Genomic DNA, 18757 nt, shown 5'->3' with positions numbered 1-18757 from the left:
ATTAGGACAACACCAGGAGGTTGTAGAACCTAGAGGGGAACAGGGAACCATCACATTAGGACAACACCAGGAGGGTGTAGAACCTAGAGGGGAACAGGGAACCATCACATTAGGGAACAGGGAACCATCACATTAGGACAACACCAGGAGGGTGTAGAACCTAGAGGGGAACAGGGAACCATCACATTAGGACAACACCAGGAGGGTGTAGAACCTAGAGGGGAACAGGGAACCATCACATTAGGGAACAGGGAACCATCACATTAGGACAACACCAGGAGTGTGTAGAACCTAGAGGGGAACAGGGAACCATCACATTAGGGAACAGGGAACCATCACATTAGGACAACACCAGGAGGGTGTAGAACCTAGAGGGGAACAGGGAACCATCACATTAGGGAACAGGGAACCATCACAGTAGGACAACACCAGGAGGGGAACAGGGAACCATCACATTAGGACAACACCAGGAGGGGAACAGGGAACCATCACATTAGGACAACACCAGGAGGGTGTAGAACCTAGAGGGGAACAGGGAACCATCACATTAGGACAACACCAGGAGGGTGTAGAACCTAGAGGGGAACAGGGAACCATCACAGTAGGACAACACCAGGAGGGTGTAGAACCTAGAGGGGAACAGGGAACCATCACATTAGGACAACACCAGGAGGGTGTAGAACCTAGAGGGGAACAGGGAACCATCACATTAGGACAACACCAGGAGGGTGTAGAACCTAGAGGGGAACAGGGAACCATCACATTAGGGAACAGGAACCATCACATTAGTCTGGAGGGCTAACCCTGTACCTTAGCTCAGCAGGCTAACAGTGTCTTGATACCTTAGCTCAGCAGGCTAACAGTGTCTTGATACCTTAGCTCAGCAGGCTAACAGTGTCTTGATACCTTAGCTCAGCAGGCTAACAGTGTCTTGATACCTTAGCTCAGCAGGCTAACAGTGTCTTGATACCTTAGCTCAGCAGGCTAACAGTGTCTTGATACCTTAGCTCAGCAGGCTAACAGTGTCTTGATACCTTAGCTCAGCAGGCTAACAGTGTCTTGATACCTTAGCTCAGCAGGCTAACAGTGTCTTGATACCTTAGCTCAGCAGGCTAACAGTGTCTTGATACCTTAGCTCAGCAGGCTAACAGTGTCTTGATACCTTAGCTCAGCAGGCTAACAGTGTCTTGATACTTTAGCTCAGCAGGCTAACAGTGGCTTGATACCTTAGCTCAGCAGGCTAACAGTGGCTTGATACTTTAGCTCAGCAGGCTAACAGTGTCTTGATACCTTAGCTCAGCAGGCTAACAGTGTCTTGATACCTTAGCTCAGCAGGCTAACAGTGGCTTGATACTTTAGCTCAGCAGGCTAACAGTGTCTTGATACCTTAGCTCAGCAGGCTAACAGTGTCTTGATACCTTAGCTCAGCAGGCTAACAGTGTCTTGATACCTTAGCTCAGCAGGCTAACAGTGTCTTGATACTTCAGCTCAGCAGGCTAACAGTGTCTTGATACCTTAGCTCAGCAGGCTAACAGTGTCTTGATACCTTAGCTCAGCAGGCTAACAGTGTCTTGATACTTCAGCTCAGCAGGCTAACAGTGTCTTGATACCTTAGCTCAGCAGGCTAACAGTGTCTTGATACTTCAGCTCAGCAGGCTAACAGTGTCTTGATACCTTAGCTCAGCAGGCTAACAGTGTCTTGATACTTCAGCTCAGCAGGCTAACAGTGGCTTAATACCTTAGCTCAGCAGGCTAACAGTGGCTTGATACTTTAGCTCAGCAGGCTAACAAGGTCTTACCATCCTCTGGTCTGGTCGATGCCCTCAGCAATGAAGTCAGCGGGGAAGGTGTCTTCGAACTCCTTCCTGTTCTCAAAGGGGTAGTGGGCCTGGGCGTAGGGCATGCTGCCCGACTCAAACCAGCAGTCAAACACCTCAGTGACCCTGCGCAACACGCCTTTACCACAGCGGGACGGGATAGTCAACTGGTCAATGCTATGGAAGGATAGAGGCAGGGAGAGAGAGGGAGAGAGGGAGAGAGGGAGAGACAGAGAGAGGGAGGAGAGGCAGAGAGGCGAGAGAGAGAGAGAGCGAGAGAGGCAGAGAGAGAGCGAGAGAGGAGGCAGAGAGAGAGCGAGAGAGAGGCAGAGAGAGAGAGAGAGAGAGAGAGAGAGAGAGCAGAGAGAGAGAGAGAGCGAGAGAGAGGCAGAGAGAGAGAGGCAGAGAGAGAGAGAGAGAGAGAGAGAGCGAGAGAGAGAGAGAGAGAGAGGAGCGAGAGAGAGAGAGAGAGAGAGGAGGAGCGGCGAGGCAGAAAGAGAGAGCAAGCGAGCGAGAGAGAGGCAGAGAGAGAGAGAGGCAGAGAGAGAGAGAGGCAGAGAGAGAGAGAGGCAGAGAGAGAGAGAGGCAGAGAGAGAGAGAGCGAGCGAGGGAGAGAGAGAGGGGTGAGGGAAAGAGACAGAACATGGATTTTATTTAACCTTTATTTAAGAACAAATTCTTATTTTCAATGACTGCCTAGGAACAGTGGGTTAACTGGTCTAGGAACAGTGGGTTAACTGCCTGTTCAGGGGCAGAACGACAGATTTGTACCTTATCAGCTCGGGGATTTGAACTTGCAACCTTCCGGTTATTAGTCCAACGCTCTAACCACTAGGCTACCCTGCCGCCTCTACACTAACCACTAGGCTACCCTGCCGCCTCTACACTAACCACTAGGCTACCCTGCCGCCTCTACACTCTAACCACTAGGCTACCCTGCCGCCTCTACACTCTAACCACTAGGCTACCCTGCCGCCTCTACACTCTAACCACTAGGCTACCCTGCCGCCTCTACACTCTAACCACTAGGCTACCCTGCCGCCTCTACCTCTAACCACTAGGCTACCCTGCCGCCTCTACACTCTAACCACTAGGCTACCCTGCCGCCTCTACCTCTAACCACTAGGCTACCCTGCCGCCTCTACACTCTAACCACTAGGCTACCCTGCCGCCTCTACACTCTAACCACTAGGCTACCCTGCCGCCTCTACACTAACCACTAGGCTACCCTGCCGCCTCTACACTCTAACCACTAGGCTACCCTGCCGCCTCTACACTCTAACCACTAGGCTACCCTGCCGCCTCTACACTCTAACCACTAGGCTACCCTGCCGCCTCTACACTCTAACCACTAGGCTACCCTGCCGCCTCTACACTCTAACCACTAGGCTACCCTTCCGCCTCTACACTCTAACCACTAGGCTACCCTGCCGCCTCTACACTCTAACCACTAGGCTACCCTGCCGCCTCTACACTCTAACCACTAGGCTACCCTGCCGCCTCTACACTCTAACCACTAGGCTACCCTGCCGCCTCTACACTCTAACCACTAGGCTACCCTGCCGCCAGGAGGAGGTTGTGAACATTAAATATAGAACGATGAGCATGGAGTCTTGGTGCGGATAGATTTGATTCATATTTATTGTCACACAAAACAATGGAAAGAGGATGGCTCAATGATAGCATTAAATGAGGGTGGTTCATTAGGGGTGGTTCATTAGGGGTGGTTCATTAGGGGTGGTTCATTAGGGGTGGTTCATTAGAGGGTGGTTCATTAGGGGTGGTTCATTAGGGTGGTTCATTAGAGGGTGGTTCATTAAACAGGGTGGTTCATTAGAGGGTGGTTCATTAAACAGGGTGGTTCATTAGAGGGTGGTTCATTAAACAGGGTGGTTCATTAGAGGGTGTTTCATTAGAGGGTGTTTCATTAGGGGGTGGTTCATTAGGGGGTGTTTCATTAGGGGGTGGTTCATTAGGGGGTGGTTCATTAGAGGGTGGTTCATTAGGGGGTGGTTCATTAGAGGGTGGTTCATTAAACAGGGTGGTTCATTAGAGGGTGGTTCATTAAACAGGGTGGTTCATTAGAGGGTGGTTCATTAAACAGGGTGGTTCATTAAACAGGGTGGCTCATTAGAGGGTGGTTCATTAAACAGGGTGGTTCATTAAACAGGGTGGCTCATTAGAGGGTGGTTCATTAAACAGGGTGGTTCATTAAACAGGGTGGTTCATTAAACAGGGTGGTTAATTAGAGGGTGGTTCATTAAACAGGGTGGTTCATTAGAGGGTGGTTCATGAGAGGATGGTTCATGAGAGGGTGGTTCATTAGTGGGTGGTTTGTTAAACAGGGTGGTAAATTAGAGGGTGGTTCATTAGGGGGTGGTTCATTAAACAGGGTGGTTCATTAGGGGGTGGTTCATTAGGGGGTGGTTCAGTAGGGGGTGGCTCATTAGAGGGTGGTTCATTAGGGGGTGGTTCATTAAACAGGGTGGTTCATTAAAGGGTGGTTCATTAGAGGGTGGTTCATTAGAGGGTGGTTCAGTAGGGGGTGGTTCAGTAGAGGGTGGCTCATTAGAGGGTGGTTCATTAGAGGGTGGTTCATTAGAGGGTGGTTCATTAGGGGGTGGTTCATTAGAGGGTGGTTCAGTAGGGGGTAATGACAGTGTATCCTTCATCCAGGATGACCTCCTGTTAGTGATCTGGTTCTGTTCCTGACCTTGTCTGTGTTGCGTCCAACCATCACTGTGTGTGTGTGTGTGTGTGTGTGTGTGTGTGTGTGTGTGTGTGTGTGTGTGTGTGTGTGTGTGTGTGTGTGTGTGTAAAATCGCTGCAGACGATCAGTGACTCACCTCTCCCGATGCAGATCAGTTACTTTCACTCCTGTCAACGCCTCCAGCTCAGCCATGGATCCTACACACACCACCTGGACACACACACACACACACACACACACACACACACACACACACACACACACACACACACACACACACACACACACACACACACACACACACACACACACACACACACACACACACACACACACACACACACACACACACACACACACACAGTCAGCAACAGAGCAGTAGTCTCCATTCCATTCTTCGTGTAAATGACAGACAGCTGAAGATGGTGTGTAAACACGCTCGGTGTGTGTGTGTGTGTGTAAACACGGTCGGTGTGTGTGTGTGTGTGTAAACACGGTCGGTGTGTGTGTGTAAACACGGTCGGTGTGTGTGTGTGTGTGTAAACACGGTCGGTGTGTGTCTGTAAACACGGTCGGTGTGTGTGTGTGTGTGTAAACACGGTCGGTGTGTGTCTGTAAGCACGGTCAGTGTGTGTGTGTGTGTGTGTAAACACTGTCAGTGTGTGTGTGTGTGTGTGTGTAAACACTGTCAGTGTGTGTGTGTGTGTGTGTGTGTGTGTGTGTGTGTGTGTGTGTGTGTGTGTGTGTGTGTGTGTGTGTGTGTGTGTGTGTGTGTGTGTAAACACGGTCGGTGTGTGTGTGTGTGTGTGTGAACACGGTCGGTGTGTGTGTGTAAACACGGTCGGTGAGTGTGTGTGTGTAAACACGGTCGGTGAGTGTGTGTGTGTAAACACGGTCGGTGTGTGTGTGTGTTTGTGTAAACACGGTCAGTGTGTGTGTGTGTTTGTGTAAACACGGTCAGTGTGTGTGTGTGTTTGTGTAAACACGGTCGGTGTGTGTGTTTGTGTAAACACGGTCGGTGTGTGTGTGTGTGTGTAAACACGGTCGGTGTGTGTGTGTGTGTAAATACGGTCGGTGTGTGTGTGTGTGTCAGTTAGGGATGTAGCAATTCACTGATACCCGCCGGCCCCCTATTCAAATGTTTAAGTGCATCGGTGCGCAGGACCCCCCCCAACCTGCCCAAAATGTAGCATGTATCAATCAGAATATCGATCCAAACGTTATGAAAATCTCCGGTTCACTAATTACTTTCTATCCCTTTTTCTGAAAATACCTCTCATCTTTTGATGACGAATGATGCTTCCTCTCGTTCAGAACTATAAACACGTCACTCTGCTTTGACAGTCAATGATCTCAATGAAGCCATTTTCCACGCCAAACAACTCCAGCTAACATATCAGTAGGCTGGTCAGTTTTGTGTGCTAACCAAACGAGAACTATATGAATATTCTCTCGCACCTTCAGCGTTCAAATGACAATTTAGCTATTAAATGGTGATTTGAGATCAAAAGTGAATTGGGGGACACACGACAGCCTACATTTGCCCCCCCAATAACCTGATAGAGGGGTGGTAGATCCCCAGTTACCCTTACAGTGCCTTCAGAAGCCAGGCACTTCAGTATTTTATACCCCTGGACTTACTACAACATGTTGTTGTGTTGCAGCCTGAATTTTTTTAAATGGATTAAAAATATATTGTTTTTGTCTTCTCAACCATCAACACACAATGACAAAGGGAAAACATGTTTCTACACATTGTTACAAGTTTATTGAAAATGAAAGACAGAAATATCTAATATACATAAGTATTCAAACCCCATGAGTCAATACATGTTAGAATGATCTTTTGGCAGCGATTACAGCTGTGAGTCTTTCTGGGTAATTCTAAGAGCTGTGAGTCTTTCTGGGTAATTCTAAGAGCTGTGAGTCTTTCTGGGTAATTCTAAGAGCTGTGAGTCTTTCTGGGTTAGTCTCTAAGAGCTGTGAGTCTTTCTGGGTTAGTCTCTAAGAGCTGCGAGTCTTTCTGGGTTAGTCTCTAAGAGCTGTGAGTCTTTCTGGGTTAGTCTCTAAGAGCTGTGAGTCTTTCTGGGTTAGTCTCTAAGAGCTGTGAATCTTTCTGGGTAAGTCTCTAAGAGCTGCGAGTCTTTCTGGGTAAGTCTCTAAGAGCTGCGAGTCTTTCTGGGTAATTCTAAGAGCTGTGAGTCTTTCTGGGTAATTCTAAGAGCTGTGAGTCTTTCTGGGTAATTCTAAGAGCTGTGAGTCTTTCTGGGTAATTCTAAGAGCTGTGAGTCTTTCTGGGTAATTCTAAGAGCTGTGAGTCTTTCTGGGTAATTCTAAGAGCTGTGAGTCTTTCTGGGTAATTCTAAGAGCTGTGAGTCTTTCTGGGTAATTCTAAGTGCTGTGAGTCTTTCTGGGTAAGTCTCTAAGAGCTGTGAGTCTTTCTGGGTAAGTCTCTAAGAGCTGCGAGTCTTTCTGGGTAATTCTCTAAGAGCTGCGAGTCTTTCTGGGTAATTCTAAGAGCTGCGAGTCTTTCTGGGTAATTCTAAGAGCTGTGAGTCTTTCTGGGTAATTCTAAGAGCTGTGAGTCTTTCTGGGTAATTCTAAGAGCTGTGAGTCTTTCTGGGTAATTCTAAGAGCTGTGAGTCTTTCTGGATAATTCTAAGAGCTGTGAGTCTTTCTGGGTTAGTCTCTAAGAGCTGTGAGTCTTTCTGGGTTAGTCTCTAAGAGCTGCGAGTCTTTCTGGGTTAGTCTCTAAGAGCTGTGAGTCTTTCTGGGTTAGTCTCTAAGAGCTGTGAGTCTTTCTGGGTTAGTCTCTAAGAGCTGTGAATCTTTCTGGGTAAGTCTCTAAGAGCTGCGAGTCTTTCTGGGTAAGTCTCTAAGAGCTGCGAGTCTTTCTGGGTAATTCTAAGAGCTGTGAGTCTTTCTGGGTAATTCTAAGAGCTGTGAGTCTTTCTGGGTAATTCTAAGAGCTGTGAGTCTTTCTGGGTAATTCTAAGAGCTGTGAGTCTTTCTGGGTAATTCTAAGAGCTGTGAGTCTTTCTGGGTAATTCTAAGAGCTGTGAGTCTTTCTGGGTAATTCTAAGAGCTGTGAGTCTTTCTGGGTAATTCTAAGTGCTGTGAGTCTTTCTGGGTAAGTCTCTAAGAGCTGTGAGTCTTTCTGGGTAAGTCTCTAAGAGCTGCGAGTCTTTCTGGGTAATTCTCTAAGAGCTGCGAGTCTTTCTGGGTAATTCTAAGAGCTGCGAGTCTTTCTGGGTAATTCTAAGAGCTGTGAGTCTTTCTGGGTAATTCTAAGAGCTGTGAGTCTTTCTGGGTAATTCTAAGAGCTGTGAGTCTTTCTGGGTAATTCTAAGAGCTGTGAGTCTTTCTGGATAATTCTAAGAGCTGTGAGTCTTTCTGGATAAGTCTCTAAGAGCTGTGAGTCTTTCTGGGTAAGTCTCTAAGAGCTGTGAGTCTTTCTGGGTAATTCTAAGAGCTGTGAGTCTTTCTGGGTAAATCTAAGTGCTGTGAGTCTTTCTGGGTAAGTCTCTAAGAGCTGTGAGTCTTTCTGGGTAAGTCTCTAAGAGCTGCGAGTCTTTCTGGGTAATTCTAAGAGCTGCGAGTCTTTCTGGGTAATTCTAAGAGCTGTGAGTCTTTCTGGGTAATTCTAAGAGCTGTGAGTCTTTCTGGGTAATTCTAAGAGCTGTGAGTCTTTCTGGGTAATTCTAAGAGCTGTGAGTCTTTCTGGGTAATTCTAAGAGCTGTGAGTCTTTCTGGATAAGTCTAAGAGCTGTGAGTCTTTCTGGGTAAGTCTCTAAGAGCTGTGAGTCTTTCTGGGTAATTCTAAGAGCTGTGAGTCTTTCTGGGTATTTCTAAGAGCAGTGAGTCTTTCTGGGTTAGTCTCTAAGAGCGATTACAGCTGAGTCTTTCTGGGTAAGTCTCTAAGAGCAATTACAGCTGAGTCTTTCTGGGTAAGTCTCTAAGAGCTGTGAGTCTTTCTGGGTAAGTCTCTAAGAGCGATTACAGCTGAGTCTTTCTGGGTAAGTCTCTAAGAGCTGTGAGTCTTTCTGGGTAAGTCTCTAAGAGCTGTGAGTCTTTCTGGGTAAGTCTCTAAGAGCTGTGAGTCTTTCTGGGTAAGTCTCTAAGAGCTGTGAGTCTTTCTGGGTAAGTCTCTAAGAGCTGTGAGTCTTTCTGGGTAAGTCTCTAAGAGCTGTGAGTCTTTCTGGGTAAGTCTCTAAGAGCTGTGAGTCTTTCTGGGTAAGTCTCTAAGAGCTGTGAGTCTTTCTGGGTAAGTCTCTAAGAGCTGTGAGTCTTTCTGGGTAAGTCTCTAAGAGCTGTGAGTCTTTCTGGGTAAGTCTCTAAGAGCTGTGAGACTTTCTGGTTAAGTCTCTAAGAGCTGTGAGTCTTTCTGGGTAAGTCTCTAAGAGCTGTGAGTCTTTCTGGTTAAGTCTCTAAGAGCTGTGAGTCTTTCTGGGTAAGTCTCTAAGAGCTGTGAGTGTTTCTGGGTAAGTCTCTAAGAGCTGTGAGTGTTTCTGGGTAAGTCTCTAAGAGCTTTCCACACCTGAATTGTACAATTATTTGCACATGGTTCTTTTAAAAATGATTCAAGGTCCATCAAGTTGGTTGTTGATCATTGCTAGAAGCCATTTTTAAGTCTTGCCATAGATAGTGGTGGGCTCTGTGGTGGTGGGCTCTGTGGTGGTGGTGGGCTCAGTGGTGGTGGTGGTGGTAGGCTCTGTGGAGGAGGTGGTGGTGGGCTCTGTGGTGGAGGTGGTGGTGGGCTCTGTGGTGGTGGGCTCTGTGGTGGTGGTGGGCTCAGTGGTGGTGGTGGGCTCAGTGGTGGTGGTGGGCTCAGTGGTGGTGGTGGGCTCAGTGGTGGTGGGCTCTGTGGTGGAGGTGGTGGTAGGCTCTGTGGAGGAGGTGGTGGTGGGCTCTGTGGTGGAGGTGGTGGTGGGCTCTGTGGTGGTGGGCTCAGTGGTGGAGGTGGTGGTAGGCTCTGTGGAGGAGGTGGTGGTAGGCTCTGTGGAGGAGGTGGTGGTGGGCTCTGTGGTGGAGGTGGTGGTGGGCTCTGTGGTGGTGGTGGGCTCTGTGGTGGAGGTGGTGGGCTCTGTGGTGGTGGGTTATGTGCTGGAGGTGGGCTCTGTGGTGGTGGTGGGCTCTGTGGTGGTGGTGGGCTCTGTGGTGGTGGTGGGCTCTGTGGTGGTGGTGGGCTCTATATTGGTGGTGGGCTCTATATTGGTGGTGGGCTCTATATTGGTGGTGGGCTCTATATTGGTGGTGGGCTCTATATTGGTGGTGGGCTCTATATTGGTGGTGGGCTCTATATTGGTGGTGGGCTCTGTGGTGGTGGTGGGCTCTGTATTGGTGGTGGGCTCTATATTGGTGGTGGGCTCTGTATTGGTGGTGGGCTCTGTATTGGTGGTGGGCTCTGTATTGGTGGTGGGCTCTGTATTGGTGGTGGGCTCTGTATTGGTGGTGGGCTCTGTATTGGTGGTGGGCTCTGTATTGGTGGTGGGCTCTGTATAGGTGGTGGGCTCTGTATTGGTGGTGGGCTCTGTATTGGTGGTGGGCTCTGTATTGGTGGTGGGCTCTGTATTGGTGGTGGGCTCTGTATAGGTGGTGGGCTCTGTATTGGTGGTGGGCTCTGTATTGGTGGTGGGCTCTGTATTGGTGGTGGGCTCTGTATTGGTGGTGGGCTCTGTATTGGTGGTGGGCTCTGTATGACAGACAGTTGGTGGTGGTGGGTTATGTGGTGGAGGTGGGCTCTGTGGTGGTGGTGGGCTCTGTATGACAGACAGTTGGTGGTGGTGGGTTATGTGGTGGTGGTGGGCTCTGTGGTGGTGGTGGGCTCTGTATGACAGACAGTTGGTGGTGGTGGGCTCTGTGGTGGTGGTGGGTTCCGTATTGGTGGTGGGCTCTGTGGTAGTGGTGGGCTCTGTGGTGGAGGTGGTGGTGGGCTCTATGACAGACAGTTGGTGGTGGTGGGCTCTGTGGTGGAGGTGGTGGGCTCTGTGGTGGTGGGTTATGTGCTGGAGGTGGGCTCTGTGGTGGGCTCTGTGGTGGGCTCTATACTGGTGGTGGGCTCTGTGGTTTTGGTGGGCTCTGTATGACAGACAGTTGGTGGTGGTGGGTTATGTGCTGGAGGTGGTGGTGGGCTCTGTGGTGGGTTCTGTATTGGTGGTGGGCTCTGTATGACAGACAGTTGGTGGTGGTGGGTTATGTGGTGGAGGTGGGCTCTGTGGTGGTGGTGGGCTCTGTATGACAGACAGTTGGTGGTGGTGGGTTATGTGGTGGTGGTGGGCTCTGTATTGGTGGTGGGCTCTGTGGTGGTGGTGGGCTCTGTATGACAGACAGTTGGTGGTGGTGGGTTATGTGGTGGAGGTGGGCTCTGTGGTGGTGGTGGGCTCTGTATGACAGACAGTTGGTGGTGGTGGGTTATGTGGTGGTGGTGGGCTCTGTGGTGGTGGTGGGCTCTGTGGTGGTGGTGGGCTCTGTATGACAGACAGTTGGTGGTGGGCTCTGTGGTGGAGGTGGTGGTGGGCTCTGTGGTGGTGGTAGGTTCCGTATTGGTGGTGGGCTCTGTGGTAGTGGTGGGCTCTGTGGTGGAGGTGGTGGGCTCTCTGGTGGTGGGTTATGTGCTGGAGGTGGGCTCTGTGGTGGGCTCTATACTGGTGGTGGGCTCTGTGGTTTTGGTGGGCTCTGTATGACAGACAGTTGGTGGTGGTGGGTTATGTGCTGGAGGTGGTGGTGGGCTCTGTGGTGGGTTCTGTATTGGTGGTGGGCTCTGTATGACAGACAGTTGGTGGTGGTGGGCTCTGTGGTGGTGGTGGGCGTGGGCTCTGTATTGGTGGTGGGCGTGGGCTCTGTATTGGTGGTGGGCTCTGTGGTGGTGGGCTTTGTATGGTGGTGGTGGGCTCTGTATTGATGGTGGTGAGCCCTGAGGTGGTGGTGGGCTCTGTGGTGGTGGGTTTTGTATTGGTGGTGGTGGTGGTGGTCTCTGTGGTGGTGGTGGGCTCTGTGGTAGTCTCTGTGGTGGTGGTGGGCTCTGTGGTGGTCTCTGTGGTGGTGGGCTCTGTGGTAGTCTCTGTGGTGGTGGTGGGCTCTGTGGTAGTCTCTGTGGTGGGCTCTGTGGTGGGCTCTGTGGTGGGCTCTGTGGTGGGCTCTGTGGTGGGCTCTGTGGTGGGCTCTGTGGTTTTGGTGGGCTCTGTATGACAGACAGTTGGTGGTGGTGGGTTATGTGCTGGAGGTGGTGGTGGGCTCTGTGGTGGGTTCTGTATTGGTGGTGGGCTCTGTATGACAGACAGTTGGTGGTGGTGGGCTCTGTGGTGGTGGTGGGCGTGGGCTCTGTATTGGTGGTGGGCGTGGGCTCTGTATTGGTGGTGGGCTCTGTGGTGGTGGGCTCTGTATTGATGGTGGTGAGCCCTGAGGTGGTGGTGGGCTCTGTGGTGGTGGGTTTTGGATTGGTGGTGGTGGTGTTGGTCTCTGTGGTGGTGGTGGGCTCTGTGGTAGTCTCTGTGGTGGTGGTGGGCTCTGTGGTGGTCTCTGTGGTGGTGGTGGGCTCTGTGGTGGGGGTGGGCTCTGTGGTGGTGGTGGGCTCTGTGGTGGGGGTGGGCTCTGTGGTAGTCTCTGTGGTGGGCTCTGTGGTGGGCTCTGTGGTGGTCGTGGGCTCTGTGGTGGTCTGTGGTGGCGGTGGGCTCTGTGGTGGTCTGTGGTGGCGGTGGGCTCTGTGGTGGTGGTGGGCTCTGTGGTGGTGGTCTCTGGTGGGCTCTGTGATGGTGGGTTCTGTGGTGGTGGTGGGCTCTGTGGTGGGCTCTGTGGTGGTGGTGGGCTCTGTGGTGGGGGTGGGCTCTGTGGTGGTGGTGGGCTCTGTGGTGGGGGTGGGCTCTGTGGTGGGGGTGGGCTCTGTGGTGGGGGTGGGCTCTGTGGTGGGGGTGGTATGTATGACAGACAGGAGTTGGTCGGAGCACGTCTCTGGAGCCGCTGAGCCAGAGGAGCGTGTATCAATCCTGCTGTAGGACTCACTATCAGGTCAAACCAAGGACTGAAATAAACGACCCACTCAGAAAAACCGATCGTGACTCTCGAGTCAATAGAGTGTCGTTCAAAAAGATTGAATCGTTTACGAACTGCACATCACCGGACAGTTCATTAGGTACACACATCTAGTGCTGGGTCAGACCGCCCCCTTTGTCCCCAGAACAGCCTGAATTATTCAGGGAATTTTACAAGGTTTTGGAAACGTTCTACAGGGTCCATGCTGACACGCTATACATGAGGTCAGAGGTCAGTAGCCGTACAGTAACACGCTATATATGAGGTCAGAGGTCAGTGGCTGTACAGTAACACGCTATATATGAGATCAGTGGCTGTACAGTAACATGCTATACATGAGGTCAGAGGTCAGTGGCTGTACAGTAACATTCTATACATGAGGTCAGAGGTCAGTGGCTGTACAGTAACACGCTATATATGAGATCAGTGGCTGTACAGTAACACGCTATACATGAGGTCAGAGGATGTACAGTAACATTCTATACATGAGGTCAGAGGTCAGGCTCTGTGCTTCACAGCTCTATATGGGTTTTGACTGACTGACGATCTGAACTTGCGCACTGCGCATCACAAGAAGCCCCCCATCCCCCTGCTGATTGGGCAACTTCTGCTTAATGTAGTGTTGACAGAGTGAGGGACGATGCTGTACATTAAAGACGACTCCGTGTATTTAGAAAGATGAGACGTTGAGGATTATAATCAAAACACCCCGTGTCAGGTGGACCGTTGGCCTAAATCATTTACATCATAAATCTCCAAACTTGTCCCATTTTAATTTGTTAACAATATTTCTTATTTTATAAAAAAAATGTCATTGTATCTCTATCCATATAGGTAAATTCCCACGAGTCAAGGGTTAATGAGTTACACACGAAAATGTCTATTTTTGAAAGGAGGTACGCAGTAGACTGGATATCAGAAAAAGCATGCCGGACATATCAAACGTTCCCAGCGAATGAGAAAACAGTCATGGAATTTAAATGGAGAGAATGAATAAGATGTATTAAAAAGGCAACCTTGGGGCTCATTTAGCTGGCCGCCTACAGCACCACCGTTGCCACGGTGACACGGCATTCCATGAGGAATATTCTGTGCACAAGACAAATAAACTTTGATTTGACCGATTCCCAGCTGGCAGACAGATGATTAAAACTCTGAGCTAGCTGGCAGACAGATGGTTAATAAAGGTCAAGGCTGGCAGACAGATGGTTAATAAAGCTCAAGGCTAGATGGCAGACAGATGGTTAATAAAGCTCAAGGCTAGATGGCAGACAGATGGTTAATAAAGCTCAAGGCTGGCAGACAGATGGTTAATAAAGCTCAAGGCTGGCAGACAGACAGATGGTTAATAAAGCTCAAGGCTAGATGGCAGACAGATGGTTAATAAAGCTCAAGGCTGGCAGACAGATGGTTAATAAAGCTCAAGGCTAGCTGCCAGACAGATGATTAATAAAGCTCAAGGCTAGATGGCAGACAGATGGTTAATAAAGCTCAAGGATGGCAGACAGATGATTAATAAAGCTCAAGGCTAGATGGCAGACAGATGTTTAATAAAGCTCAAGGCTAGATGGCAGACAGATGGTTAATAAAGCTCAAGGCTAGCTGGCAGACAGATGGTTAATAAAGCTCAAGGATGGCAGACAGATGATTAATAAAGCTCAAGGCTAGATGGCAGACAGATGGTTAATAAAGCTCAAGGCTAGATGGCAGACAGATGGTTAATAAAGCTCAAGGCTAGATGGCAGACAGATGGTTAATAAAGCTCAAGGCTAGCTGCCAGACAGATGGTTAATAAAGCTCAAGGCTAGCTGCCAGACATATGGTTAATAAAGCTCAAGGCTAGATGGCAGACAGATGGTTAATAAAGCTCAAGGCTAGATGGCAGACAGATGATTAATAAAGCTCAAGGATGGCAGACAGGTGGTTAATAAAGCTCAAGGCTGGCAGACAGATGGTTAATAAAGCTCAAGGCTGGCAGACAGATGGTTAATAAAGCTCAAAGCTGGCTGACAGATGGTTAATAAAGCTCAAGGCTAGCTGGCAGACAGATGATTAATAAAGCTCAAGGCTAGATGGCAGACAGATGGTTAATAAAGCTCAAGGCTGGCAGACAGATGGTTAATAAAGCTCAAGGCTGGCAGACAGATGGTTAATAAAGCTCAAAGCTGGCAGACAGATGGTTAATAAAGCTCAAGGCTGGCAGACAGATGATTAATAAAGCTCAAGGCTGGCAGACAGATGGTTAATAAAGCTCAAGGATGGCAGACAGATGGTTAATAAAGCTCAAGGCTGGCAGACAGATGGTTAATAAAGCTCAAGGATGGCAGACAGATGATTAATAAAGCTCAAGGCTGGCAGACAGATGGTTAATAAAGCTCAAGGCTAGCTGGCAGACAGATGGTTAATAAAGCTCAAGGATGGCAGACAGATGGTTAATAAAGCTCAAGGCTAGATGGCAGACAGATGGTTAATAAAGCTCAAGGCTAGATGGCAGACAGATGGTTAATAAAGCTCAAGGCTAGATGGCAGACAGATGGTTAATAAAGCTCAAGGCTGGCAGACAGATGGTTAATAAAGCTCAAGGCTAGCTGCCAGACAGATGGTTAATAAAGCTCAAGGATGGCAGACAGATGGTTAATAAAGCTCAAGGATGGCAGACAGATGGTTAATAAAGCTCAAGGCTGGCAGACAGATGATTAATAAAGCTCAAGGCTGGCAGACAGATGGTTAATAAAGCTCAAGGCTGGCTGACAGATGGTTAATAAAGCTCAAGGCTAGCTGGCAGACAGATGATTAATAAAGCTCAAGGCTAGATGGCAGACAGATGGTTAATAAAGCTCAAGGCTGGCAGACAGATGGTTAATAAAGCTCAAGGCTGGCAGACAGATGGTTAATAAAGCTCAAGGCTGGCAGACAGATGGTTAATAAAGCTCAAGGCTGGCAGACAGATGGTTAATAAAGCTCAAGGCTGGCAGACAGATGATTAATAAAGCTCAAGGCTGGCAGACAGATGGTTAATAAAGCTCAAGGATGGCAGACAGATGATTAATAAAGCTCAAGGCTGGCAGACAGATGGTTAATAAAGCTCAAGGATGGCAGACAGATGGTTAATAAAGCTCAAGGCTGGCAGACAGATGGTTAATAAAGCTCAAGGATGGCAGACAGATGATTAATAAAGCTCAAGGCTGGCAGACAGATGGTTAATAAAGCTCAAGGCTAGCTGGCAGACAGATGGTTAATAAAGCTCAAGGATGGCAGACAGATGGTTAATAAAGCTCAAGGCTGGCAGACAGACAGATGGTTAATAAAGCTCAAGGCTAGATGGCAGACAGATGGTTAATAAAGCTCAAGGCTGGCAGACAGATGGTTAATAAAGCTCAAGGCTGGCAGACAGATGGTTAATAAAGCTCAAAGCTGGCAGACAGATGGTTAATAAAGCTCAAGGCTGGCAGACAGATTAATAAAGCTCAAGGCTGGCAGACAGATGGTTAATAAAGCTCAAGGATGGCAGACAGATGGTTAATAAAGCTCAAGGCTGGCAGACAGATGGTTAATAAAGCTCAAGGATGGCAGACAGATGATTAATAAAGCTCAAGGCTGGCAGACAGATGGTTAATAAAGCTCAAGGCTAGCTGGCAGACAGATGGTTAATAAAGCTCAAGGATGGCAGACAGATGGTTAATAAAGCTCAAGGCTAGATGGCAGACAGATGGTTAATAAAGCTCAAGGCTAGATGGCAGACAGATGGTTAATAAAGCTCAAGGCTAGATGGCAGACAGATGGTTAATAAAGCTCAAGGCTGGCAGACAGATGGTTAATAAAGCTCAAGGCTAGCTGCCAGACAGATGGTTAATAAAGCTCAAGGCTAGATGGCAGACAGATGGTTAATAAAGCTCAAGGATGGCAGACAGATGGTTAATAAAGCTCAAGGCTGGCAGACAGATGATTAATAAAGCTCAAGGCTGGCAGACAGATGGTTAATAAAGCTCAAGGCTGGCTGACAGATGGTTAATAAAGCTCAAGGCTAGCTGGCAGACAGATGATTAATAAAGCTCAAGGCTAGATGGCAGACAGATGGTTAATAAAGCTCAAGGCTGGCAGACAGATGGTTAATAAAGCTCAAGGCTGGCAGACAGATGGTTAATAAAGCTCAAGGCTGGCAGACAGATGGTTAATAAAGCTCAAGGCTGGCAGACAGATGGTTAATAAAGCTCAAGGCTGGCAGACAGATGATTAATAAAGCTCAAGGCTGGCAGACAGATGGTTAATAAAGCTCAAGGATGGCAGACAGATGATTAATAAAGCTCAAGGCTGGCAGACAGATGGTTAATAAAGCTCAAGGATGGCAGACAGATGGTTAATAAAGCTCAAGGCTGGCAGACAGATGGTTAATAAAGCTCAAGGATGGCAGACAGATGATTAATAAAGCTCAAGGCTAGCTGGCAGACAGATGGTTAATAAAGCTCAAGGCTAGCTGGCAGACAGATGGTTAATAAAGCTCAAGGATGGCAGACAGATGGTTAATAAAGCTCAAGGCTGGCAGACAGACAGATGGTTAATAAAGCTCAAGGCTAGATGGCAGACAGATGGTTAATAAAGCTCAAGGCTGGCAGACAGATGGTTAATAAAGCTCAAGGCTGGCAGACAGATGGTTAATAAAGCTCAAAGCTGGCAGACAGATGGTTAATAAAGCTCAAGGCTGGCAGACAGATTAATAAAGCTCAAGGCTGGCAGACAGATGGTTAATAAAGCTCAAGGATGGCAGACAGATGGTTAATAAAGCTCAAGGCTGGCAGACAGATGGTTAATAAAGCTCAAGGATGGCAGACAGATGATTAATAAAGCTCAAGGCTGGCAGACAGATGGTTAATAAAGCTCAAGGCTAGCTGGCAGACAGATGGTTAATAAAGCTCAAGGATGGCAGACAGATGGTTAATAAAGCTCAAGGCTAGATGGCAGACAGATGGTTAATAAAGCTCAAGGCTAGATGGCAGACAGATGGTTAATAAAGCTCAAGGCTAGATGGCAGACAGATGGTTAATAAAGCTCAAGGCTGGCAGACAGATGGTTAATAAAGCTCAAGGCTAGCTGCCAGACAGATGGTTAATAAAGCTCAAGGCTAGATGGCAGACAGATGGTTAATAAAGCTCAAGGATGGCAGACAGATGGTTAATAAAGCTCAAGGCTGGCAGACAGATGATTAATAAAGCTCAAAGACAGATGGTTAATAAAGCTCAAGGCTGGCTGACAGATGGTTAATAAAGCTCAACTAGCTGGCAGACAGATGATTAATAAAGCTCAGGCTAGATGCAGACAGATGATTAATAAAGCTCAAGGCTGGCAGACAGATGGTTAATAAAGCTCAAGGCTGGCAATAAAAAGCTCAAGGCTGGCTGACAGATGGTTAATAAAGCTCAAGGCTGGCAGACAGATGGCAGACAGATGATTAATAAAGGCTGGCAGACAGATGCTCAGGATGGCAGACAGATGGTTAATAAACTCAAGGCTGGCAGACAGATGATTAATAAAGCTCAGGCTGGCAGACAGATGGTTAATAAAGCTCAAGGCTGGCAGACAGATGGTTAATAAAGCTCAAGGCTAGCTGGCAGACAGATGGAAGCTCAAGGATAAAGCTCAAGGCTAGATGCAGACCAGATGGTTAATAAAGCTCAACTAGATGGCAGACAGATGGTTAATAAAAACTCAAGGCTAGATGGCAGACAGATGGTTAATAAAGCTCAAGGCTGGCAGACAGATGATTAATAAAGCTGGGCTGGCAGACAGATCGTTAATAAAGCTCAAGGCTAGCTGCCAGACAGATGGTTAATAAAGCTCAAGGCTAGCTGCCAGACAGATGGTTAATAAAGCTCAAGGCTGGCAGCTGGCTGGCTGGCTGGCAGACAGGTGTCTGTAATTCTGCTAATTCCAAACAAAAGGTAGTTGGCCCAGATACGAACAGTGTGTCATGACAGAGAGCTGAGGAGAAGAACGTGGAGATGGGGAGAGAGAGCTGAGGGGAGACAAAGAGATTGAGTTCCGGCCCCTCCATCCATCTCTCTCTCTCGCCTCCATCCATTTTCTCCCTCTCCCATCTCTCTCCTTTTCTCTCCGCCTCCCTCCCTCTCCCTGTCAGCTCCCCCTCCATCCCTCTCCTCTCTGCCTCCCTCCATCTCTCTCCTCTCTGCCTCCCTCCATCTCTCTC

At 48.6% G+C, this 18757-nt stretch overlaps 1 protein-coding gene across 1 annotated transcript; it reads right to left on the bottom strand.

Annotated features, from left to right (window-relative positions):
* Window positions 1-709: 709 nt before the first annotated feature.
* Window positions 710-4733, bottom strand: LOC124029565 (isoleucine--tRNA ligase, cytoplasmic-like). Its single transcript, XM_046341232.1, has 3 exons — window positions 4664-4733; window positions 1800-1994; window positions 710-737 (listed from the first exon to the last, which is right to left on the bottom strand). The coding sequence occupies exons 1-3, from the start codon at window positions 4717-4719 to the stop codon at window positions 710-712; spliced, it is 279 nt and encodes a 92-aa protein (XP_046197188.1). The 5' UTR covers window positions 4720-4733.
* Window positions 4734-18757: the final 14024 nt, after the last annotated feature.

The sequence above is a fragment of the Oncorhynchus gorbuscha genome, unplaced genomic scaffold, assembly GCF_021184085.1.
Source record: "Oncorhynchus gorbuscha isolate QuinsamMale2020 ecotype Even-year unplaced genomic scaffold, OgorEven_v1.0 Un_scaffold_6836, whole genome shotgun sequence".
Lineage (NCBI taxonomy): Eukaryota > Metazoa > Chordata > Actinopteri > Salmoniformes > Salmonidae > Oncorhynchus > Oncorhynchus gorbuscha.
This window is presented reverse-complemented; position numbering and strand designations above follow the sequence as displayed.